Source organism: Copadichromis virginalis, linkage group LG18 (genome assembly GCF_057382275.1).
Source record: "Copadichromis virginalis isolate Kocher_CV1m ecotype Utaka linkage group LG18, C_Virginalis_male_GT1.1, whole genome shotgun sequence".
In the NCBI taxonomy this organism is placed as follows: Eukaryota; Metazoa; Chordata; class Actinopteri; order Cichliformes; family Cichlidae; genus Copadichromis; species Copadichromis virginalis.
Genome location: NC_140635.1, coordinates 6,124,319 through 6,150,381, shown reverse-complemented (window position 1 = coordinate 6,150,381; position 26,063 = coordinate 6,124,319). Strand labels below are relative to the sequence as shown.

Here is a 26,063-nt window from a genome sequence, read left to right as displayed (position 1 = left end):
ACAACACAATACAATACTATACAGTTATTTAAACAGCAGTGTCCAACACAATCATAGTGATTGTGGACAAGTTTGTGTGCAAGTGGGGGTGGGGCGGACAGTGAAAAAGTAATAGTGTTGGGTCAGAGTTCATATGTTTGGGGGGTGGGGGGTTCAGAGGAAAGAGGTTAATGCAGGTCTGGAGTTCGTGTGTGAGAGCAGGGAGTGAATTCAGCATCCTGACAGCCTGATGGATGAAGCTGTCGCTCAGTCTGCTGGTTCTGGCCCGAAGGCTGTTCAGTCTCCTTCCTGATGGCAGCAAACTGAAGAAGGTGTTGGACGGATGAGTGGAGTCACCTGTGATGCAGATAGGGTTGCCAACCGTCCCTTAAAAAACGGAATGGTCCCGTATTTCGAAACAAAAGTACACGTCCCGTATTGAGCTAATAAGGGACGCACTTTGTCCCGCAATACAGTGAGAATCAAAAGTAGTCTATAAATGTTTATGGAATTAACGCTTTGTTTGAAAACATAATTCCCAGCCCCTCTCCTGCTTTGTGACCAATGAGCTGACAGCAAACTTATGACAATTCAGATTACCGCTCATCTCATTGGTCGAGGAAAGGTCGCTTACGGAGAAAATACCGGAAGACAACAGATGACCACAACAACAAGCATGGCCAACAGGGAAACAAACGCCGACACTGCGGTGCAAGTCTCGGACGACAGTACACCTGGGCAGTAAAGCTGGGCAGACACTGTGCGATTTTTTCAGTCGCGTTATTCAGCTCCTGCTCAAACTGCATGATTGACGCGCAGGGGTTAGAAGTTGGTAGGTCACGATGCAGGTCTCACACTATACCGCCCGATGCTCTGATGCGACCTGAGCGCTCACACTGTGCGTCCATAAAATGAAGGTTATAACAGAAAATCTGTCGCTCTCTCTCTCTCTGTCTTTCACTCACACAGACACACCACCAACATCAACTTTGCTAAATTGCTAATGAAAAACATGATCAGGCAGCTGTGATTGAGCAGCAATGTAAATCCAACTATTTTCACGGTTGTTGTGGTCGTGATAATTTTGTGATGCCACATCGAAAAGGCTCGGATGAGCTTTCCAAAGTTCTACAAGTTGTGCCTCCATCGCTTGTGTCCAGTTCACACGCTGCACAGCCGTGCTGCTCCATCTTTTTCACCGACGTTTACGTGTTTGCGCGTGAGCAGTGTTAGCCGAGCGATTGATATCGGGAGCTGGTCGTGAGGTGTTAATCGCTTCTCGTTACCCCACGTATACTACACGATGCACGATGAAGGCCCAAATCGGGCCGATCACCAAATCGGTCGCACGACTCAAAAATCGGCTCAAAATGGGCCAAAAATCGCACAGTGTAAGCCCAGCATTAGAGCAGCAATGTTTGTTTGTTCAGACAAAGAAAAAAAAGGCTGCAAAAGTACAGGGAGGAATGGGAAAAGGAAAACACCTGGCTGGGAAAATGCACGATAACACCTTTAAAGCGCACTGCACTGTGTGCCGGCGCACTTTTTCCATAGGCATGCTTCTAGTGGTGGGCACATGAAGAACATTAGGGGCGTGAAAGCTCGGAGAACCCTTAACCAATTTTTTGTCCACCAGGCCACGGCAGAAGCAGATATGGTATGTAAACACTGGTTTGTTTTTTTCAAACCCTCTGGTTAAGGTTAATATGGGCATGTGCAGTGAATATCAGCGCTATGTGGCCAGAAGTGTGATAATATAATTTATTTTGTGTAATAAACAACTGCAAGGATAGATGATTACAACAAATAGATGACTAATACATAAAAGTAATACATAGATTAATAATGATGATGAGTTATGATGTGTAATCATGGGAACAAGTGGGTTTACAAACAGGAGCAGCTGATTAGCATTAGAAAAGCTGAAATAATACCTCAACTGAAGCCAATTGTACTAAATGCACTATATGTGCACTGTTACAAGAATATTTTTCGTTCTATTGTTTTCTATTAATTTATATAATTTTAAGTTAAGCAGGACAGAGTTCTTTTAAAGAAAGATTTACTTATATTCTCAAAAGTTAAGCATGACAGGCTTCTGTTTAAGAAAGAGACCTGTTTTACTGTGTTAATGTTGTCATTTTGAGCTAAAAATAAATGGCTAAATGATCATTTGTTTCCCATATGGTCATATCACAAAGAATATGCATCTGCTTAAATCAAATTCAAGTCAAATGGTTAAAAAATAATTTCACACACAAAAAAAGGGCTACAAAATTCACCACACTGGGAAGGGTGAACTGGGTTGCCCGGCCCTGGCCACGAGGTGTCTCTTATTTATTTTTCAGGGAGTTGGCAACCCTACATAGCAGCCACCCAGCCCAGCTCTAGAATTTTCTTTTCCTCCCTTGATCTGATGAGGAGTGTTGTTCTTGTGCCCACTGCCAGCTGGAAACTTGGGTACATTTAATATGAGCCGCTGTAGATAAGTTTATGAAACATTTGTACTTGAAACTGATGTTTTAATGTGTTGTTAGACAGAGAAGTCATGAGCCGAATCCGACAGGCATTGGCCATTGCATGAACTCCTCTGGGGAGTTAGCTTGCAGCACATGTTCAAATTGAATGTTCTGGGTCTTATTATGCTGCAGCGAGATTCAAATCCACAACTGCGATGTTTTTGTTAAGGAAGAAAGCTAAATGTTCTAAAATATGTGAATGAAGTTATTACCGGGCTGGATAGCAGACTGTTAGCAAGCTAGCAGCTAAGGAAACCTGGCTACCTTTCCAATATGGCGGCTGATACAAGGTCAAATATCAAGATTATGTGCTTTTGCCTAAGAAAATTTGGTTAACAGCATTTATTTTTTCTGTTAATATTTTTTATATGGACCAGCCTGTACCTTTATGATGTTAAGACTGCTAGATGAGCTGTTAGTGACACTGAGTTAGTCATGACTATGCTTTCTGTGTTTTTTCCCTCCCCTTTTGGTATCCTGTTCCTGCTGGATGAACCACTTCATGATCATCCTCATCTGATGACTCCGCTGCGCTATCCTGCCTGGTAGATTCTCCTTGCTGCAGGTGTATGCTTCTGCCAGCTGGATGCTGTTACTGGATAGTACACTGTTCCAATGGAGCGGTAGGAACAAATTGAAACACACTAAAAGAAAAGGGTTATTGTTTAAAATTGTGTTTTAATAAATGTGTTAATGTTAATTAAGTGTTCATTGTGTGCTGGAGGTCCTACTGGTCCTATGGTGGAGCAGCTACTACCTCTCCTTTAAGAAACTTGCCTCTGATGGGATCCAGATATTTGGGACACATTTCAATTCTTGTAAGGGTTTAAAAAATACACAAACTTGGAAGAGTTGACTGGATTTGTACAAAATGAGATGGCTGGCAATGGAAAGATGCAATTCGATTGTTACATGTTTAACTCTTTAAAGCCGGTCGGAGCGGGCACGCTCTGTTTTGCGTAACTATTTTTAAATCCCTGTAGAACCGGGAACCGCGTAAGCTAGCGCAATAATTTTTTTGCATATGAAACCAGAGGAGTTGTACTTACATCTTATGCCATCAGCTTGTCCTAGGTCACAGTTTCCTTCCGCATATAGCTTTGCAAAAATTGCATAAAAAGCGCTTGCAGTAACAAAAACATAATATTCCAGAAACACGCTTTGCCGATCCGATCAGCTGTTCGTATTCCAGATGTATTTAATTTTCAATCAAGATGGCAGAGCTGTAATCATGCTCTAAAATTATATATTGTAATATGACAATTGTAAAGTTACTTAACCTGTGAGTCCTTGGTAAAGACATTCTCTTCAAAGTGAACGCTGCAAAGATGAGATGCAAGTTTCAAGTACATCCTTCTTATGTTAGCTAGCCACTAGTTCAGTCTCTGTGCTACACCATCACCTACAGGACAACTACAAAACAACAACAACAACAAAGAACAAAAAAACAAAACATGTAGTTAAGATGATGGTTTTTAATTAGCTGCTGTAAAACAATGTAATAACAATAAATAAATGCAACATGACATTAACTGCTTTTTAGGTAAGTACTTTATGTACTTTTGGAGAACTGTTAGATCATCCATGTTTTCTACAGTCATTGGTTTGCTGGACAAAGTGGCTCACCTGAGGGGTTCCCTGCCATTGACCAGCAAGCCACCCTGGCTGAGGATCATCTGATTGCCAGGGCAGAAGGAGCAGAGCATGCCAGGCAGTCATGGAGGTACAGCATTCTAATAAGGTGTCAAGGGGGTATACACCAGGCTTTGCTGGACACGGGCTGCGCACAGCTCCTGGTTCACCAAACCCCGCTTTGCCCCGGGACATTATTGGTGTTGCAGTGGGTGGAGGTTACATGTGTACATGGGGGCATTCACAGACAAAACACATGGAATAAAGGCTGCAGTCAGTTATATTTTATCTCAGATAAACTAGTCAGTGTTTATTAGTGTTTGCTCAACTAGAAGTCTTCATAGTAGCATCCACACATCAAGTCTTTAAACAAATAATGAAAGGATAATGAAAGAAAGTTTAATGTGAAATTACTGAATTATATGAAATATTATGGCTTTGTCTGCCAGAGTGTTTTTCTTTAAACTACTTGGAACACTTTTACTGGCAGTCAGTGATGTCACTAAAAGGCAAGCTTCTTATGTTGTGTTGCCATAGTCTCCGGAGTTTACTTTTAAAGCTCACTTACAGAACTGACTTATACAGCTTAGTTAGAAAAGTCAAGCATCCAGACATTTGAAGGACTATTCACTCATTAAGGTGACATTTTCTATTTTAAAAGTTCTCAAAAAATTAAAATGAAAAAGGAAACAAGAAAAGTTACGACTGAGGCAGATAAGAAAGATCCAGGAGATCAAGGTAAGTAAAAAAAAAAAAAAAATCCCCCAAATAACAGAATCTACATTTCTAACAATGTTGAGGCTCTGTGTATAAAATGATTCATTTTTAGAGGATTTAAATCCTGGTTTTGATTGAAACTAACGTAAGTGCAACATGTCTAATCAAAGAAAGGTTACTGGGGCACTTTGTCTTTTGGTAAAATAATGTGACAGGTTTATTCTTGGACTGAGCAGTGAAAACAGAGCAACAAGTGTCATCAAGATCTAAGACTTAGTAAACCTAGTATCAATTCGCACTGGTCAGTTTTTTTATCCCAAGAATAAACTTGTGATAATTTAAGCAAAAGCAATTTCAAATTCTTTGCCATCAAACTGCTTCCAGTCCTGATGTCGGGGACTCTTTTTCACCACTGTGTTGTTGTCGTTTATAGATTGTAAGAGCAGGACTGCTAAAAGAAAGGCCAGTCCTGAAAAGAAGACCCCAATAAAAAGGAGGAGGGTCGCTGAGCAGGCTGGTCCTTCCACCAGCTCAGATGTGGTCAGAGGAGTGAAGCGCAAGGTTGTGCAAGATGAAGAGGGCACAACAAAGAAAGCAAAGAAGGCTAAACTTCTCGACCATATGAGCGGTGACAAGGAGCAAGCATCCTCCTTGTTGGACTCTGGTAAAGGTAGGCTAATTAGTTGAATAAGGGGGTAGATTAAGTGTGGTTGCTAGGTTTAAGATATTAGTGTTTAGTGTTTGTGTCTATCATCCAGTGAGCTGATGTGCTTTTGGTGTTTTCCACATCTCCAGACTTGAACAACAAACAGGTGTGCGCAAAAAATGGCAAAAGAAAGGCCACGGGAGACAACAGAGAGCCACCCAAGAAAAAAAAAAGGAATGTGGACCAGGACAAAAAATCAGTGGCAGACCAAAAACGTAAGTAGCAAGCAGCTTGGGTTTTATATTCAGGGGAAGGGCAAAAGGAACATTTAGGCTACAGAGGAGAGTAATTTGTGTCACAGCTGTAATAAAACAAGATTTGTTGTTTTGTCTGTTCAGGTGAATTCCAAGCCAGATATGTGGAGGAGCACCAGCTCGGAGAAGGAGGCTGCGGAGCAGTGTTTGCTGGCTACCGGATAGAAGATCGTTTTCCAGTAAGTGTTCAGATGATGGTAGTAAGACAGGCAGTAATGCAGATAATGGATAATATCGTAAACTGAGACGTCTGCTGTGTTTCCACCTTTCATTATGTCATACTGAGGAAATGCTCACCAGTGCTCTGTGTCTTCTAGGTTGCCATCAAACACATTCCCAAAAATAAAGTCTACTGCAAAGTGGCGGTAAGCGTCCAACACTTGAATCAGTTTTACATTACTGGATTGAATGCGGCGTTCCTCATCATCCACTTTGTTGTAACATTTCAGGATGAAAGCGGGAAGAAGCTCTCAGTGGAAGTGGCCATTATGGTTAAACTTGCAGGTGAAGCAGAAGGGTCAGTGGGAATATCTGCACCTGTGTCCTTGCTGGAGTGGTTCGACCTTGGCAAAGAGCTGATCCTGGTGCTGGAGAGACCTGTCCCCGCTGTGGACCTGCAAAAATACAAAGCAGAACATGGAAGAACTTTAACAGAGGACAAGGCCAAGGTAGGTTGACTGGAAGAACCTTAGACTGTACAGCATTCAATCAAGGCAGAAAAGCATTAACTCATTATTGTGTTTTTCATCTTTTCCAGGTCATTCTGAAGCAACTAGTTGATGCTGTAAAGGAACTTGAGGATAAACACATCTTTCATCGGGACATCAAGGGACCAAACATTCTGATTGAGACCGGCTCAGATGTGCCTCGAGTTCGCATCATTGACTTTGGACTGAGCTGCTTTGTTAAGCAGCGATCTCTGTATCGCATCTTCTATGGTAACATATTCTGCTCCTGCTTTTCACAGATGTAACAATTTGTGTCTTTTGTTTTAGAAGAAATTGCAATTGTGTCTGTTTGTTAGGCACTCCTCTTCACATCCCTCCCGAGTGGTACATTAGGAGCTGCTACAGGTGTGGACCCACCACGGTGTGGCAAATGGGAGTGGTGTTGTATGAAGCGCTTCATGCACAATACTTTAGTACCGCGAGGTTCCTCACAAAGAAACTGAGCATCAAAAAGCGTCTGTCCACAGGTAAGAAAACTTCACACTTCCAGATTCACTGATGCCTTGGATCACTAGAACTATCATCTTCATCTTTTTGATCTTTTCTTTCTTTCAAGAATGCCGGGATTTCTTGGACGCATGTTTAGCTTTAGTCCCGGAGAAGCGCCCAACACTGGAGGAGCTCCAGCTTCACCCCTGGCTAAGATAACACGCACAAACACACAATTCACACCTCATCATATAAGTATGATACGCTGTAGTAACTTCCTTTCTTTTTTCTGTTGGACAGGAATAGATAGAATGGGTCAATCTTAAAAAATAAATAAATAAAAGTTTAGCTTTTTTGGAGTTCCTGTAACCCCCCCAGCCATCCCAGGAAAGGGGATCTCTCTTTGAATGGGCTTTCCCGAGGTTTCTTCCCATCGATCTGGCCCCCTGGGGAGTTTTTCCTCGTCTTCATAGAGAGCTTGGGCTGGGTCAGGAGCTCCATCAAAACTGTCTTTATTTGATGACATTAAAGTCATCAAATAAAGATGTGTTTTACTTAAAGTAAAATTTGATCAAAATAAAACTTGTTTAATTCATCTTTGCTGAGGATTCTCCTTCATTACTATTTTGTTTTGTTTTTTTGTTTTGTTTTGTTTTTACCCATGGTGCATTTTGACAAATAAGAAAACTGAATGAGGTTAAAGTGTGCACAAAGACAGTCACACTGCAAATGATCTGAAGACTTGCATCTGTTGCTCTAACCCCCAACTAGTTTAGACAGATTTCCTGGTTCTACCAGAGGTTTTTTCCTTCAAGAAGGGAGTTCTTCCTTCCCACTGTTGCTGAGTGTTTGCTCATAGTGGGTTGTAAAAGCATAAAAGTTAATAAGAGGCATTCATAGCAGAGTTATCACAGCGGGAACTATATAGCTTAAATGTACAATTTCTACAGGACGAATTATAACTTCATTATGTTTAAAAGCTCCTGTGGATAATTACTCCTATTTGTAACTTTACACAAGAGAAAGTTTGCTGTCACACTATTTATAACAGGTTGGATTTTGTCCTCTGAGTTGAGCCTTTGGTTGCAGTTTATTGAAGAATTTCCTCTAAAGTAGCTGTTGATAAAGATTTAAAGTCCTGTTTATATACAGAAATATGCTTTAGTTCATGTTTTTTTACATGTCTGCCTCAGTGGATCAGTAGAAGATCTGGCACAGGAAACTAGATGATGAAAAAAGGGTACAAATATATATATATATAGATAGATAGATAGACACAGGTTGCAACGTAGTATTTTCATTTTTTCTTAGCATTTCTTTAACGTCTTGGTGCAAAAGAATACCTGCATTTGTGTGTAAAGAAATGTTACATATATACTAAAAACAGTTGGAAAAAAGAACTACAAATTTGGAAAGGAATTTATTCATGTTCTTACTCATAGATGGAGTACATGGTTTAAAAAACACTGAGGAAACAGATATGAGGCGGCTGTATCAACATAAAAACATTAACACAGTTAAAAATGAATAAAAAGTTGCACGCTTAAACTTATTTCTCTACAGTTTGTACAATTAATCCATGTAACAATAGGTTCTCTCTTAATATAGTAGTTAATTAAAATATCTTTACATAAAAATACATTTTTAAGTACTCTCCGGTGGAAGTCTGTTGTGGCTTATGTTTCTAAATGACACAACCATAAAGCAGCCCACAGAATATACAAATATGTCTTTGATAAGTGAATGTTGGCTCCCACAATGGCCTGTTAAGTTATTGCAAAAATAATTTACTGCATAATATGTCAGATTAGAACATGTTATAAGCACAAAACTGAAGGGGAAACAATAAAAACAAAAATTAAAAAACAAATACTAAATGAAGTTAAAGGATATTTCTTACTATACTATATAATTGTATAATGTTGCGTTTGATTGCAAATGAAAACCCACCAAGAAAAAAAGAAAGAAAGAAAAAGAGAGAATAGAGTTTAATTTATTCAAAACACATTCTTTTCTTTTATTTAAGCTGTAGCGAGATTCAAATGGACAAAAGAGAAAGAAAAATATTACAGATTTGTTTTATTAATCATGAATAAACTTTATTATACACAACTCTAAATTTCAGTTGGTCTTAGTCAGATGTGTTTTTAATTAAATCCTGCAACACTGTGCTCGCTGCCATCACTTTATATCTTAGTGTGCAATTATTACAATATTTTTCCCCCTTAACTCTCAACTCGCGTTTTTAAAATGTCTGTGATCATATTTGTCCGTTGACTTCTGTCTGGGCCTCGAACGATTCATCAGACAGGTTGGCAGCCTCCAACTGATGCTCCAGACTTTCATCATCGCCTCTATTCTGATCAACTCTTATCTTAAACTTAGTGATGAACTCATTACTGGCCAGCGCGCCCTCCTTTTTAGGGCATGTGGGCTTTGATAACAGCCGGCTTTCCAGTCGCTCTGCAAAGAAAATTCACAAAACATTTCTTATTTGGTAAGCTTGTTAACAAATTTTAGTTCAGTTTTGCTGAAAGTTATAGCATGCATCAGGTAAGAAGCAATTGGTTTTTAAAAAGCATATACATTCCCCAAAACATTTTTATTATGTGCATTCTGGAGAATAAAAGATTGTACACAATTTCCCTTTTTAAAGTAAAAAGATTATTAAGTCTAATTCTTACTTATTCAGTAGATTAAAGTATTGAAACATCATTATTCATAAAATATGCACATTACAAAATTAAAGTTATTCAAAAATTACTCAAGTACTTACTCCAATACTCACATTATTCAAGTAAATTTAATTTTTGCCAATGTAATGTCACATAAAATCTTAATCTGAATAAGGGATTTGAACCCCACTGTCACGGCCAGGGGATCAGCAGGCCGCTGACTAGTAGTGTTCGCTCTCTCGCCAGGGCGGAACTCATGGTGGGTTCACGCCCTCGGCCCACGCCCCTCTGAAGAGGAAACACCTGGGCCTCATCAGTGCAGCCAGCATTTAAGCCAGGGAGTGGCTTCTACTCATCGCTGGATCGTTGTGTGTGACTCGCGTCAGTGCAGCCCGGCTCTGAGCAAGTTCTCTTTTGCTTCCCTGTGCAAAACCTCTAACGTGTGTTTCCTTCTGTACATAGATCCCCTGGACCCGACTCTGCATTCCCCGAGCGGATTCCCTTTTTGTGTGAGTGTTTGGAGAGGAGCAAGTGTCTTTTCCCTACCTGGATTTCCCCGGAGCCTTTTCCCTGTCACCGCTTTGTATATAGCACTATCCCCTGCACTGTTTGTATATACACCTGGTGGAACTGTAATAAATACTGACTGTGCCTCTGAGTCCTGCGTGTGAGTCCTCAAGCGAACCGTGACACCCACACAGATGAGAGCTTAGCAGTGAAGCTCTCTCTTAAAGGGACGTCCACACACTGTCTGGGGATAGTCTCACCACCCGATCGTTGGGGGGGTCCTCTGTGCGGGGATGAAGGTCTGTGCCTCAAAGCGAGCGAAGAATTTGTTTAGCTCATCCGGTAAAGACATGAAACCAATATTAAATTCAGTTCTTTTGAACTTGAACTTCTTATTTGTAAATATGTGTACAAATGGTTGGTTTTTTGTACTGTTTTTATCAATAAATCTCAGCAACAAAGGACCTACACCCATGTGTGTTGATTTCTCCCTAAGATGGCAAACTGAAACACTCCAAGTTGGTGACTTTTGGAGATTTATTTCCCTGGATGATTGAGAATGCATCAAGATGAAACACAAAAGGAAGTTCACAGCTTTTAGCAGCTCCCCCACCCCCTCATCCACACACCCCCACTCCCCTCCCTCCAGAATTCCCAGCTAACAACCCAATTTACATATGAATGACTAGCCAATTTAGCTTCCACTTGGCTGAAGCTAAAGCTTAGCTAAAAGCCTACCAGCCATTTGGCTGGTGGCGGGTTTTAAAGGTAGAAAGGTAGAAGCCTGGGACTCCTAGTGTTAAATGAACGATAAACAAAGGCCAAGAAAACTGAGTTAAACTCCTGAGTCTACTATATATTTGCACTATGAATAAATGAATTGTTAAACTTTAACTGGGTCAGACTTGTTACTGCATGCTGTAACCAAACATACCACACCCTGTATCAACTGATTGGCTCTTGGTCGCTCTGTAAGAATATTTCTTTAGTGCCTCCCTTCACAGATGTGTCTGTATCAGGATGGGTCTAAACAACATGGTGTAAATGCAGTTGCTGGTGAGCCTCATTTCCTGTAGGAGGTGAACAAGAGCAGAGATCTGTTTCCCTTCAGAGCACAGAGGTTGTTTCTGTTCAGAGGAAGTGAAACTGTCGGACAGTCACTGAGAGACGGTGAAACGGCACAGCACATGAATCAAATGGATCAAACAAAAATCTGCTGTTCAGTCTGTTTGGATCTACTGAAGGATCCGGTGACTATTCCCTGTGGACACAGCTACTGCATGAACTGTATTAAAAGCTTCTGGGATGAAGAGGAAAAGAAGAAAATCTACAGCTGCCCTCAGTGCCGGAGGACTTTCACAGCGAGGCCTGTCCTGGAGAAAAACACCATGTTAGCAGATTTAGTGGAGGAGCTGAAGAAGACTGGACTCCAAGCTGCTCCTGCTGATCACTGCTATGCTGGACCTGAAGATGTGGCCTGTGATCTGTGCTCTGGCATGAAGCTAAAGGCTGTGAAATCCTGTCTAGTGTGTTTGGTCTCTTACTGTGAGAAACACCTTCAGCCACATTATGATGTGGTTCAATTAAAGAAACACAAGCTGGTGGAGCCCTCCAAGAAGCTCCAGGAGAACATCTGCTCTCGTCATGATGAGGTGATGAAGATGTTCTGCCGTACTGATCAGCAGAGTATCTGTTATCTCTGCCCTGTGGATGAACATAAAGGCCACGACACAGTCTCAGCTGCAGCAGAAAGGACTGAGAGGCAGAGAGAGCTGGAGGTGAGTCGACAAAACATCCAGCAGAGAATCCAGGACAGAGAGAAAGATGTGAAGCTGCTTCAACAGGAGGTGGAGGCCATCAATCAGTCTGCTGATCAAACAGTGGAGCACAGTGAGAAGATCTTCACTGAGCTGATCCATCTCATCCAGAAAAGAAGCTCTGATGTGAAGCAGCAGATCAGATCCCAGCAGGAAACTGAAGTGAGTCGAGTCAAAGAGCTTCAGGAGAAGCTGGAGCAGGAGATCACTGAGCTGAAGAGGAAAGATGCTGAGCTGAAGCAGCTCTCACACACAGAGGATCACATCCAGTTTCTACACAACTACCCCTCACTGTCAGCACTCATCGAGTCTACAGACTTATCCTGCATCAATATCCGTCCTCTGAGGTATTTTGAGGATGTGACAGCAGCTGTGTCAGAGGTCAGAGATAAACTACAGGACATTCTGAGAGAGGAATGGACAAACATCTCACTGACAGTCACTGAAGTGGATGTTTTACTGTCAGACCCACCAGAGCCAAAGACCAGAGCTGGATTCTTAAAATATTCATGTGAAATCACACTGGATCCAAACACAGCGTACAAACAGCTGTTATTATCAGAGGGGAACAGAAAAGTAACAGTAGTGTATCAACAACAGTCTTATTCTGATCATCCAGACAGATTCACTGGATCGTGGTCGGTCCTGAGTAGAGAGAGTCTGACTGGACGTTGTTACTGGGAGGTGGAGTGGAGAGGGGGAGGAGTTGATGTAGCAGTCGCATACAAGAATATCAGCAGAACAGGGAGTGATTGTAGATTTGCACGTAATGACAAATCTTGGTCATTAGAGTGTTACAACAACAGTTTTACATTTTGGTACAACAACATCCAAACTCGTGTCTCAGGTCCTCGTTCCTCCAGAGTAGGAGTGTACCTGGATCACAGAGCAGGTATTTTGTCCTTCTACAGTGTCTCTGAAACCATGACTCTCCTCCACAGAGTCCAGACCACATTCACTCAGCCGCTCTATGCTGGACTTTGGCTTTACTATAATTATGGAGACACAGCTGAGTTGATTAAGCTCAAATAGACTGAAGTCTTTCATATTGTGGGTTTAAATCTGTATTTTAGTTTCATTTTATTTGCTCTCCATCATTTCTGCACAGAGATCAGCTGTCAGTCAAACATTATGGGTGGTACCTCCACATCTTCTAGTTGTTCTCTTGATGTTTCTGAGTTTTTAAAGGAGATCTTTCCTGTGACTGTTTATGGAGGCTATCACTGCTCATCATCATTTTGATTTACTAAAATATTTCTCCACATGAAAATGTAAACTTCTCTATCCTCTAAATGTTTCTGGAATATTTGTATTGAACAATGTCGACATTTCTCTTTATGAGTATGGCAGACCATGTGTGTGTGTTTGTGTTTGTTTTTGTCAAAATCATCAAAGAAATGAGGAAAAACTGTGATTTTAATGAATGAATTCATATATTGTGTTGATGTTTTATTGTGTGAATAAACTGGAAGGTTTGACTATAAATCAAACTTTGAACAAAGTCTTTTCTTCTGTCTTCATTCCAGGATCTCACTCAAATCTGATGCAGAAAATATGAAACTAATCTGAGAGAATAACTGAAGCAGTTTTCCTCCTGAAGCATCACAAAGTTCAGAGTTCATGTTTAGAGCAGAAGATTCAGCAGTCGCTCTGTGACCTTTCAACTTTCTTCACTAAAACAGCTTCATTACAGAGAAACAAGTCACATTTTCTTGATGTTCTTAAGTCCTTTCAAATGTTTTTAATGGTCCTTGAATGCAGCACCAGTGTCGCAGGTTTAAAAGGTCACTTTCTGTTGTGTTCAAAGATTTCCTTCAGATATGGTCTTTAATCAGTAAAGCCAGTGATACAGCAGTGTCATTAGCTGTGTTATTGGCACCAGGCTGTGTTTATGTATGTATTTAATTCTGTCTGAGGATGTCTTCAGCATGAAATGATCATTTGCTCAGCTGCTGTGTCTCATCTCTTATCAGACATTGGTTGGAACAGAGTTTTGTTGCTGACCATCTGACAAGAGGGTGAAGAAAAGCTTCAGGCTTCATTTGGACACTACGTTGGACAGAAGTCTCCACAAAAATGACTCAGAAACACAAATATTATCAATGAAAGTCCAAATGTCAAAAAGGGGTCATACATGATGCTGAGAAATGTCCTTGAACATTTGAACATGAGTCAGAGGGTTGTCAGGTTTCTACACTGCATCGTGGCATCAAGCCTGAGATGTCTGTGGAAACAAGTATGGAGGACACAAATGCACAGACGCAGTCGAGCTGTTTACTGCTGATGAGGAAGGAAAATAGTCTGTTGGATATTAAAGCAGCATTTATTAGAGTAAGAACAGATACTTGTGTCCTTCATTTGATCCCTGTCAATTTACAGAAGACTTAAGGACCCTTTGACTTCTAACATACAGCTGCATGTTTACAATTTTATTATTTATTGATCTCTAGCAAAGCGAGACTTTACTGATTAAAGATATATAATCAGACATGTTACTGTTACTTTCTGAAAAAGACTCACATAAAGCAGATTTATCACAAGCAAACATCAAGACACATCCTTCATGGCTTAAAGTTGCAGTGGGACTCTTTCGCCATCTGGTGGTTGTAACAGTTATGACAACTGTTCCTGCATATATGTCCCTCCTCAGTGTGAAGAAGACTGGACTCCAAGCTGCTCCTGCTGATCACTGCGTGTTCCTCCTGTGTCTAAAATCTATTTCCATTATGAATCAGGAAACTGTTTGCACCAATCATAAAGCCAATAAAATACGTCACACACTAAGAAATAACAAAAAGGAATTGTGCATTTCAAGGAGATTTTTCCCTCGTTTTTTGAAATCATAAGAATACAAACTAATGCAAGACTGTCATGTTTTCATAAGTTTGTAGAGACACTGTTCTGTTGTATTCTAGGACATCAGTCACTTTTTAAATGCATGCTACTCCTCCTCATCATCATCATCATCATCATCATCAGCACCCATGACCTCCTTTTAGTCTTTGTTTTGTTATTTTTCAGAGTTCAGGAGACGTTCTTATGGGATTTCCACAGTGTACAAGTACTGTTTAGAGCCTTTACCTAAAAGAAAAGAGTAAAGTACAAAGTAGATTTACTCACTGCAGGAAAATAATGCCTCAATCTGATATATTGTCTTATATGACAAACTGAAAGTGATGCATCAAAGTGTAAGCAGCATTTTCCTGTTACAGCTGGTCTAGATGGAACTGATCTGATCTCCTTTATGTGCAGGTAGATATCCAGTGGGTTTGCTAAGGGTCACAGATGAGGGGCTGTGTGAGATGTTTAATGGGAAAGGAAATAAAACCATTGTTCCAGACCTGCAGCTAAGATACTCGAGTATCTTCAAATATGAAGCTGAGTATTACTTCCATACTTTCCTCCACTGCTGATGACCTTGTTACCTGCTGCTCCCTGTTAATGATCAGCCTCAGTTCTGATAGTAAACTGTTGGCTCTCTGGGGGGAAGAAAGAAGTTTGTATTTGTTTAAGATACAATGAAATCATATTTTGACATATTGGAAGATGACATGGAGCTGAAAAAATACTACAGGTATAAATGGAAACTACAGTTTATTTCTGTTATTTCCTGTGATAGTGTTTGTACACTCGCTCATGATAACTGTTCATTCAGCTGCTGTTTTTGTCTGCTGGACATCTTTAGCTTTCAGTAAGGATGCATTCATAGATCAGCACATCTTTTTGAACCACATTTCTTATGAGACTCAGAGTTTACATTTTGGAAATGTGGTGAGACCTGGGGTAGAAAGAGACTGAAGCTTCAACCTCGGCAGTTTTGTGTGTGTCTGAAGCAGAAAGATAAGAACTGTGTGGCCGACTCATCACACACATAATCCTGAATCAGAAAAACAGCATCAAGTGTTGTAATTGTTAAACACAGAAGTGTGATTTATATGTGGTTTTACTGATGGTTAACACAGTCGCACAAACACCTGAAACTGATCAAAATATAAAACAACATATTAAACATAAATATGTGCCAGTTACCAGAACTTATATATGTTTTCTGAGATTTAATTCTGCTCAGTTTCTCAATACTCACTCATACAAAAGTTTGTTATGTTTTATTGATTATTTGGCTTTAGGTTTTCCAGTTTTCCAGCTGCTGCTGTTTTAATGTTTGCCTGGGAAAAGAAATTTCAGTTAGTGTGGGAAGTTTGGTTAAGCTGGTGGAAAACAATACTGTTACACTGAACTTTTGGATAAGATTGTCTTACCTGTGGTTTCTCTGATGTGCACGACAAAACAGTCTCCAGGCAGCTCGAGTGCCCATTTAAAGGTTCCTGGTGGTACCAAGTGATTGAAGAGAGGATTGAAAAGCCATATTAGTTTATTGTAGATTGTAGTCAGTTGGCCAAGCTTGTAATGAAAAACGGTTCATTACTCGAAGCTTTCATCACAGTCCTCTTTGGTGACATCTGGTGGACAAATATATGAAGAGCAGCTTGAGTCTGCAGCTTATAATGAACTGCTTCATTATGATTGCCCACTCTGCAGAGCTGACAGCTTGTGTTTGATGTCATGTGACAGTTCTGTGTGATATCGGGCTGATATGTTGCTTTGAACATGAATTTTCGGGGGGTGATAAAATTGTGTTATCATCAATCAATCATGTGGTCAGAAGAATCTGTGCTTACCTTGCAGGAATGTTTTCAATTGACAGATTGGGAAGTTTTTATTCAGTCTTGATGCTTTGGTGGATGTTAGCTCATATGCAGTTTTTGTAAAGACATGATTATACCCCTTAAGCGTGCTAAAGTGTACCCTAACAATAAGCCATGGGTCACCAAATGCATCAAATCCTGTTCAAGGAAAAAGAGACAGGCTTTTAAAGAGGGGGCTGTTACTGACTTTCAGGCAGTCACCAAAGACTTGAAAATCGAGCTCTTGAAAGCAAAACAGATCTACAAAAACCTTCTTGAAAGAAAATTTGCAGCAAAAGATTTTGGGTCTGCCTGGACTTGTATGAAAACCATATCAGGGTTTCAAAATCCCCAGAGCAGCAGTCAGATCATTGTAGACGGTTTTAAGTCAGACAGAGATTTGAATATGCTTGATGCTCGTTTTAGTTCTTCTGAACTGAAACAGAAACTGAAAGATACTCAACACTTCATCACTGAACTCAGCGATGTCCAAAAGGCCTTTCATACAGTTAATGTGAACAAGAGCCAGGGCCCTGATAACATTAGTGCCGCCTAATTAAATCTTGTGCTAAAGAGCTCAGTCCTAAATTTCAGCTTATTTTCAATAAATCCTTTCAAATACAAAATGTGCCCTCGCTTTGGAAGGAAGCTGTCGTCGTTCATGTCCCTAAATCTAGTCGTCCAAACGTCCTGAATGACTTCAGGCCTGTTGCCTCACCTGAGTTGTCATGAAAGTCTTTGAAAAAATCCTCAGAAATGTGATTATGGAAGAGATTGAATATCAGCTGGATCCAATGCAGTTTGCGTGCAGGCCCAACAGAGGAGTGCAGGACGCGCTTTTGACTCGACTAAATCTGATTCTTAAACATGTAGAGAGTAAAGGGACTTTTGCAAGACTTCTTTTCATTGATTTTTCTTCTACTTTTAATACAATACAGCCCCATATTTTAATGAAAAGACTTTTAGAAGAGTTTGAAATCAGGAAAAACCTGGTTTGCTGGATTTTAGATCTTTTAACTGACAGGTCACAAAGAGTGAGAATAAATGGGGTTCTGTCTGACCCAGTGTTCTCCTCCACAGCTTCTCCTCCAGGGTGTCTCTTATCGCCCTTATTATTCATTCTCTTTACAAACACGTGTCAGAGCAGATATGAAAACAGGGCCATCATTAAATTTACAGATGACTTTGTTATTGTCAGCTTACTGAAAGAGGGTGAAACTCACCACGGTCCAATCATTGATTAGTTTGTTCAGTGGTGGGAGGAGTCTTATCTCCAATTGAACATATCTAAAACAAAAGATATGGTTATTGATTTTAGGAAACAACTAAATGGGCACAGAGTCACTTTAATTAAAGGTCAGAAAATAGAGCAAGTGCAATCATATAAATATCTTGGGACCATAATCAATGAAAAACTGAACTTTTATTGCAAATCGGTCTGTAAAAAGGGTCACCAGTGCCTTTACTGCCTCAGGAAACTTGCTCATTTCCACATTGAGCGAAAGATTTGAACTTTGTTTTCTTGTTCTTTTATTGAGTCTGTTTTATCTTTTTGTTTGGTGCCATGGTTCAGTCAGACCTCTGTCACAGAGAAAAATTGACTGAATTAGTTAGTGAGATGGTCCAGTCGTCTGATAGATGAGTCACAGGCCTGTTTAGACTCCCTGTACTCTAAACAGGTACCACAGATGGCTTAATCAATCCTTAAAAATGGTTCCCATCCTCTACGGGGTGGATTTAGCTTCTTTCTTCAGGACGGAGGTTTCTAGTTCCAAGATGCAGGACAAAGCATTATAAAAACAGCTTTGTCCCTGCTGCTGTCACTGAACTCAAGAAGAATTGTTTTTGATTTGATTCACTTTGTTTAATTACTAAATATGTGTTTTGTCAGGTTTCATTAGGTGTGTGTGTTTGTGAAGGGAGGCCAAATGCTATCATTGTTCTGTAAAGCAAATTTACCTGTGGGTATAAATAAAGTAACCTTAACTTAAAGCTTATAGGAGGTTGTGAGGTCACTGCCTCCACCTGATTATGTAATTAACCAGCAGACTGGTACGTTTATATATAATATACTATAAGTTATATCATTATAATTATGTGTACATCATATTTCTTATGTACATTTTAGACCTGGGAGCAGAAATGCTGATGAACTGGTTTTTATTCAGGAACAGGCAGAGCGTCCTCTCTTCCTGGCTCCATGTCTATAATTATGTCACACACTGATTCGCTCACACAAAATCACCAAAACACGGCAAAAATCCCACCAATGGTTCAATTCCTTATAAATCATTGAATCAGGTACTGAAGCAGTGACGTGCTGAATGAAGCTTCAGTCGTCATTGATCACGTGACTCTGTTCAGTCAAACCAAGCCTCAGCACAGCGTTTCTGAAGCAGTGTGTTGATTTTTTGACACACGTGCCGGAGCTTCAGCTTCAAACGGGCCGTCACCATCAGAGTTGCTGGAACCATGTCCCACTACTGGCTACTCTGTTTTATTCTGTGTTAAGTTTTTGAATGTGAATTTTCTGTGTTAAGAATAACAAAGAAAATGTAATGAAGTGATTTTAAAGTTTAAACTTTGTGTTAAATCTTGTAAGTCAGAGAGAGAGAGAGAGATGAGGTGTGGGTGCACATCAGATGATCAAATGTCAACAACCTGATTGGCCCAAGTGTGAAGATGTGACGTCCAGTGAGGGAAGGGGGGAGAAAGGGTGAGCAGGTATAAAAGTGAGGTGAAGAAGAGATTCGGAGTTCTTCCCTTTTGTCCTCTGTGAGATGAGCAGTTCAGAAGTTTGGATCTAAGAGGTTCACAGTTAAAATTCCAGCAGAGACGCTAAAAGGAGAACCACAGTCCAACCTGTGAATGTTTTTAACCCTTTGTGAAACAACAAAGGCATAAATATGATCATATCAATATCATCTACTGGGTCAGACTCATAGGATCAGGGATTAGAACTCCTTTTATCAGAGAGATGAAATCTACTTCCTGTACAGGGTTTTTTTTGTGGGCCTACCGATCGACAGAAACTAGAGTCAATAAAAAAACTGGACATTGGCTCAATGTGTGTGTGGCACAGGTAAACAAGGACTGAGCGCTGTGTAGTCCCACATAAAGTCAGACACCTGGTCACCCTAGGTGGACCATGGCATGGTCTATATGGAGGACACAGACACTGCTGAAAACATGACTCTGTCTGGTTTAGATGATCAAATGTCTTTACTTTAGGAGGCTGTGGCTCAGAGTACATTCACATAATGCCTTTGAATAAATGTAAAAAGCTTGTTTTTCTCCTGCTTTGATTTCTTTGTCCAGGTAGAAATTCTGCTTTTTGCCTCTAAAATCGGAAACAGTTTGAAACAAAGTTTGGCGCTCTAATCCTCTCTGTGTTTGTCCTTTGGTCAGATGGTGATATTGAATGAAATATTCCAGTATTCAGTAGCTCAGCAGCTTTGTAACATGTGGTTTTACACACTGTTCAAACCTCAGATGTTTGTGTAAACAAGTGTGGAGGACACAAACTGACGGGGGGAGGAACGACATTTACTGTTGATGTGTCTGACATTTAGTCTCCATGAGTTCTCATAAGACTGAAGAACTCTGTGATCTCTAACATGCAGCTGTATGTTTTGAAATCATGTGTCTCATTCTCTGGACTTTACTAGACAACGAGTGAAGAACATGTAACGAATATCATCTTTAAAGTGATGAATAATAACTCTGCCTCTGTGTCATAAAAAGATCGTACTTCTGAAAGGTCAGAGGGCAGCATCCACTCTGGTTTTACACAGTATTGCAGGTTTAGCTCTTCTGAAGTTCAGCACCTGCTTTTTCAACCAATCAGAAGCCAGTATTGTAGAGAGTTCATATTTCATTTCATGCAATTGAATAATTTTGAATGTTTAGGTGAATATTTATATTTAGAGTATTTTCTCGATCAGTGTCTTCAGTCCTGACCCTGAGTGCGTACATTTAAAAATAAAGTGATATAACTTCTTTTACATTACTGTGAACTTCTTGTACAGTTTGACAGCTGATTGTTGTCGTGTTTGTCGTCATATGAAGATCGTTTCCTAAAGAGGACTGAACAGTCATTTAGCCTCTGGCTCCATCTATGAATCTGATGTTTGCTGTATAATCTGTGCTGTTAATAGTGTAATGGAACATATAATTTGCACATATAATTTCATATGTAATTATGATGATCTTTACCCATTAAGATTTTAAATGAAACGATAAACAAAGGCCAAGAAAACTGAGTTAAACTCCTGAGTCTACTATATATTTGCACCATGAAGAAATGAATTCTTTGCACCAGTAATAAATAATCAAATATATCAAATTATCATCAATGTTTAAATAAAAGCAAGCATCGCACGAAACAAAACAACAATTCAACAGACAGTTCTATAAAAGTGTGGATGATTCAAAGTGCTGCTATAACTGCACAACAAAACTGCAGTGAGAAAAGCTTTGGATGTTCAGTTTAGTTACAATGACAGTTAAACAACTGTCACAATTTGGCATGGCAAACCGTGGGGGGTGTGGGGAAGGAGGACCCAGGCGCGGTGCTCTATGTACAAGCAGTGCGTTTATTTACAGTGATGGAACTGATACACAACAATAATACATCCCCGTGTGCTCCCGACTTCCACTCCGTGTCTTCTCCCAGTGTTTGTGCTCATGTGTCTGCTCCCTCGTGCCAGTACACTCTGTGTCTGCTGCCCTCTCTTCCAGCAATCCTAGAGGCAGTAGTTAGTACCCTCAGTTCACTTGGTAAGCTCACACTCACAGACAGACCAGCTGGAGAACTGCCGGGAAGTCTCACAAAATGATCCGGCGTCGCTGGGAGCTCCAAGACTCTCTTAAGTAGCTCCCCCGACGAGGACTGATCAGCAGCAGGTGTGTGGCTTCGGGTGTGGCCAGTCCACCAGCAGGGCCACACCCACCAGGCCTGAAGGTGCCCGCAGAAACACATACACACACATCCAAGCAGGGAGAATGAGGGACAGCACTACAAAATATATATTATAATATTAGTCCATTACCGCTCAGGGATCCTGGGTCGCTCAGACCCAGGATCCCTGACAACAACTAAAATACTCGATTAAGTAGGTGAGAAAAAGTTACATTTACTGGATTAGTTTAAGACCAAAATACATTTGAATGAATTACTGACATGGACACTTTGTGAAAAATTACTAAACAGTTCAGGCAAAAATTTTACTACAACCTTTGAATTAAACTTCAAAATTTTCCTTTCGAGCACATCTTGATGTTTTCTTTTAAACTCCACTGTGACTGTGTACACAGGAAAAACTACAAAATAATGTTTGTTTGTTTGTTTTTGTAAACATTATGGACCGATCTGCATTTGTTGTTGCTAAATTTAAATATTTGTTACTATTTAATGATCATAATCTCATTTGAACATAGGTTTGATTTAGTGGAGTCAGTTGTTCCCATGCATCATTCTGTAAGTGTGAGAATGAACTAAGATTAGAAAATGTCAAAATATAAAGTTTGATTTATTTTTATTCATCACAGCATCCTAAACTTTGCTGAACTTTTTGAAATATAAAATGAACTCGCTGAGTGTTGACTGTCATAACTCAAGAAAAGTTAAACTGGGCTGACCCAGTTGAAACTAATTTTAACAGTTTAAACCAGTTTGCCTGGGTCAGACTTGTTACTGCATGTTGTAACCAAACATACCACACCCTGCATCATGTGATTGGCTCTTGGTCGCTCTGTAAGAATATTTCTTTAGTGCCTCCCTTCACAGATGTGTCTGTATCAGGATGGGTCTAAACAACATGGTGTAAATGCAGTTGCTGGTGAGCCTCATTTCCTGTAGGAGGTGAACAAGAGCAGAGATCTGTTTCCCTTCAGAGTGCAAAGGTTGTTTCTGTTCAGAGGAAGTGAAACTGTCTGACAGTCACTGAGAGACGGTGAAACGGCACAGCACATGAATCAAATGGATCAAATAAAAATCTGCTGTTCAGTCTGTTTGGATCTACTGAAGGATCCGGTGACTATTCCCTGTGGACACAGCTACTGCATGAACTGTATTAAAAGCTTCTGGGATGAAGAGGAAAAGAAGAAAATCTACAGCTGCCCTCAGTGCCGGAGGACTTTCACAGCGAGGCCTGTCCTGGAGAAAAACACCATGTTAGCAGATTTAGTGGAGGAGCTGAAGAAGACTGGACTCCAAGCTGCTCCTGCTGATCACTGCTATGCTGGACCTGAAGATGTGGCCTGTGATGTCTGCACTGGAAGAAAAATGAAAGCCTTCAAGTCCTGTTTAGTCTGTCTGGCATCTTACTGTGAGAAACACCTTCAGACTCATTATGATGTGGCTCCATTAAAGAAACACAAGCTGGTGGAGCCCTCCAAGAAGCTCCAGGAGAACATCTGCTCTCGTCATGATGAGGTGATGAAGATGTTCTGCCGTACTGATCAGCAGAGTATCTGTTATCTCTGCTCTGTGGATGAACATAAAGGCCACGACACAGTCTCAGCTGCAGCAGAAAGGACTGAGAGGCAGAGAGAGCTGGAGGTGAGTCGACAAAACATCCAGCAGAGAATCCAGGACAGAGAGAAAGATGTGAAGCTGCTTCAACAGGAGGTGGAGGCCATCAATCAGTCTGCTGATCAAACAGTGGAGCACAGTGAGAAGATCTTCACTGAGCTGATCCATCTCATCCAGAAAAGAAGCTCTGATGTGAAGCAGCAGATCAGATCCCAGCAGGAAACTGAAGTGAGTCGAGTCAAAGAGCTTCAGGAGAAGCTGGAGCAGGAGATCACTGAGCTGAAGAGGAAAGATGCTGAGCTGAAGCAGCTCTCACACACAGAGGATCACATCCAGTTTCTACACAACTACCCCTCACTGTCAGCACTCTGTGAGTCTACAGACTCATCCAGCATCAATATCCGTCCTCTGAGCTACTTTGAGGATGTGACAGCAGCTGTGTCAGAGGTCAGAGATAAACTACAGGACATTCTGAGAGAACAATGGACAAACATCTCACTGACAGTCACTGAAGTGGAGCCAGAGCCAAAGACCAGAGCTGAGTTCTTAAAATATTCGCGTGAAATCACACTGGATCCAAACACAGCAAACACATGGCTGTTATTATCAGAGGGGAACAGAAGAGTAACATTAATGAATCAACAACAGTCTTATTCTGATCATCCAGACAGATTCACTAACAGGCGTCAGGTCCTGAGTAGAGAGAGTCTGACTGGACGTTGTTACTGGGAGGTGGAGTGGAGAGGGGGAGGAGCTTATGTAGCAGTCGCATACAAGAATATCAGCAGAGCAGGGAGTGAGTGTGTATTTGGACATAATGACAAATCTTGGTCATTAGATTGTGACAACAACAGTTTTACATTTTGGTACAACAACATCCAAACTCGTGTCTCAGGTCCTCGTTCCTCCAGAGTAGGAGTGTACCTGGATCACAGAGCAGGTATTTTGTCCTTCTACAGCGTCTCTGAAACCATGACTCTCCTCCACAGAGTCCAGACCACATTCACTCAGCCGCTCTATGCTGGACTGAGGGTTTACTATAGTGGACTTGAAGATACTGCTGAGTTGATTAAGCTCAAATAGACTGAAGTCTTTCATATTGTGGGTTTAAATCTGTATTTTAGTTTCATTTTATTTTCTCTCCATCATTTCTGCACAGAGATCAGCTGTCAGTCAAACATTATGGGTGGTACCTCCACATCTTCTAGTTGTTCTCTTGATGTTTCTGAGTTTTTAAAGGAGATCTTTCCTGTGACTGTTTATGGAGGCTATCACTGCTCATCATCATTTTGATTTACTAAAATATTTCTCCACATCAAAATGTAAACTTCTCTATCCTCTAAATGTTTCTGGAATATTTGTATTGAAAAATGTCGACATTTCTCTTTATGAGTATGGCAGACCATGTGTGTGTGTGTGTTTGTTTTTGTCAAAATTATCAAACAAATGAGGAAAAACTGTGATTGTAATGAATGACTTCATATATTGTGTTGATGTTTTATTGTGTGAATAAACTGGAAGGTTTGACTATAAATCAAACTTTGAACAAAGTTTTTTCTTCTGTCTTCATTCCAGGATCTCACTCAAATCTGATGCAGAAAATATGAAACTAATCTGAGAGAATAACTGAAGCAGTTTTCCTCCTGAAGCATCACAAAGTTCAGAGTTCATGTTTAGAGCAGAAGATTCAGCAGTCGCTCTGTGACCTTTCAACTTTCTTCACTAAAACAGCTTCATTACAGAGAAACAAGTCACATTTTCTTCATGTTCTTAAGTCCTTTCAGATGTTTTTAATGGTCCTTGAATGCAGCATCAGTGTCGCAGGTTTAAAAGGTCACTTTCTGTTGTGTTCAAAGATTTCCTTCAGATATGGTCTTTAATCAGTAAAGCCAGTGATACAGCAGTGTCATTAGCTGTGTTATTGGCACCAGGCTGTGTTTATGTATGTGTTTAATTCTGTCTGAGGATGTCTTCAGCATGAAATGATCATTTGCTCAGCTGCTGTGTCTCATCTCTTATCAGACATTGGTTGGAACAGAGTTTTGTTGCTGACCATCTGACAAGAGGGTGAAGAAAAGCTTCAGGCTTCATTTGGACACTACGTTGGACAGAAGTCTCCACAAAAATGACTCAGAAACACAAATATTATTAATGAAAGTCCAAATGTCAAAAAGGGGTCATACATGATCCTGAGAAATGTCCTTGAACATTTGAACATGAGTCAGAGGGTTGTCAGGTTTCTACACTGCATCGTGGCATCAAGCCTGAGATGTCTGTGGAAACAAGTATGGAGGACACAAATGCACAGACGCAGTCGAGCTGTTTACTGCTGATGAGGAAGGAAAATAGTCTGTTGGATATTAAAGCAGCATTTATTAGAGTAAGAACAGATACTTGTGTCCTTCATTTGATCCCCGTCAATTTACAGAAGACTTAAGGACCCTTTGACTTCTAACATACAGCTGCATGTTTACAACTTTATTCTTTATTGATTTCTAGCAAAGCGAGACTTTACTGATTAAAGACATATAATCAGACATATTACTGTTACTCTCTGAAAAAGACTCACATAAAGCACATTTATCACAAGCAAACATCAAGACACATCCTTCATGGCTTAAAGTTGCAGTGGGACTCTTTCGCCATCTGGTGGTTGTAACAGTTATAACAACTGTTCCTGCATATATGTCCCTCCTCAGTGTGAAGAAGACTGGACTCCAAGCTCCTCCTGCTGATCACTGCGTGTTCCTCCTGTGTCTAAAATCTATTTCCATTATGAATCAGGAAACTGTTTGCACCAATCATAAAGCCAATAAAATACGTCACACACTAAGAAATAACAAAAAGGAATTGTGCATTTCAAGGAGATTTTTCCCTCGT

At 40.4% G+C, this 26,063-nt stretch overlaps 3 protein-coding genes across 8 annotated transcripts; all 3 read left to right on the top strand.

The window, feature by feature from the left end:
* The first annotated feature begins 605 nt into the window (after window positions 1-605).
* Window positions 606-7,559, top strand: LOC146687120 (serine/threonine-protein kinase pim-2-like). 6 transcript variants are annotated; one of them, XM_085439248.1, is made up of 9 exons: window positions 606-1,636; window positions 3,048-3,121; window positions 5,281-5,517; window positions 5,643-5,768; window positions 5,892-5,986; window positions 6,125-6,475; window positions 6,565-6,745; window positions 6,832-7,002; window positions 7,092-7,559. In XM_085439248.1, exons 2-9 carry the CDS (start codon window positions 3,085-3,087, stop codon window positions 7,181-7,183), a joined length of 1,290 nt encoding a protein of 429 aa, XP_085295374.1. In that variant the 5' UTR covers window positions 606-1,636; window positions 3,048-3,084; the 3' UTR covers window positions 7,184-7,559. The 6 variants fall into 6 exon arrangements, with proteins under 6 accessions (XP_085295374.1, XP_085295379.1, XP_085295375.1 ...); XM_085439253.1 differs by lacking the exon at window positions 606-1,636 and adding an exon at window positions 2,352-2,439; XM_085439249.1 differs by lacking the exon at window positions 606-1,636 and having other exon boundaries at window positions 6,125-6,172; window positions 6,257-6,475.
* A 3,733-nt stretch (window positions 7,560-11,292) lies between these two features.
* LOC146687119 (tripartite motif-containing protein 16-like) lies at window positions 11,293-13,328 on the top strand. Its single transcript, XM_085438584.1, has one exon. It carries the CDS (start codon window positions 11,334-11,336, stop codon window positions 12,993-12,995), a length of 1,662 nt encoding a protein of 553 aa, XP_085294710.1. The 5' UTR covers window positions 11,293-11,333; the 3' UTR covers window positions 12,996-13,328.
* Window positions 13,329-22,604: 9,276 nt separating this feature from the next.
* On the top strand, window positions 22,605-24,597 carry LOC146687118 (tripartite motif-containing protein 16-like). Its single transcript, XM_085438585.1, has one exon. The coding sequence runs from the start codon at window positions 22,620-22,622 to the stop codon at window positions 24,264-24,266; it is 1,647 nt and encodes a 548-aa protein (XP_085294711.1). The 5' UTR covers window positions 22,605-22,619; the 3' UTR covers window positions 24,267-24,597.
* The last annotated feature ends 1,466 nt before the right edge of the window (window positions 24,598-26,063 follow it).

Bases quoted from the DNA above. Each gene is read 5' to 3' on its own strand.
- LOC146687120 (XM_085439253.1), top strand. From the start codon at position 2,396: ATGAGGAGTGTTGTTCTTGTGCCCACTGCCAGCTGGAAACTTGG. The intron at 2,440-3,047 runs GTACATTTAATA...CCTGCCTGGTAG, and splicing joins ACTGCCAGCTGGAAACTTGG to ATTCTCCTTGCTGCAGGTGT. The intron at 5,987-6,124 runs GTAAGTGTTCAG...TGTGTCTTCTAG, and splicing joins GGATAGAAGATCGTTTTCCA to GTTGCCATCAAACACATTCC.
- LOC146687118 (XM_085438585.1), top strand. From the start codon at position 22,620: ATGAATCAAATGGATCAAATAAAAATCTGCTGTTCAGTCTGTTTGGAT.
- LOC146687119 (XM_085438584.1), top strand. From the start codon at position 11,334: ATGAATCAAATGGATCAAACAAAAATCTGCTGTTCAGTCTGTTTGGAT.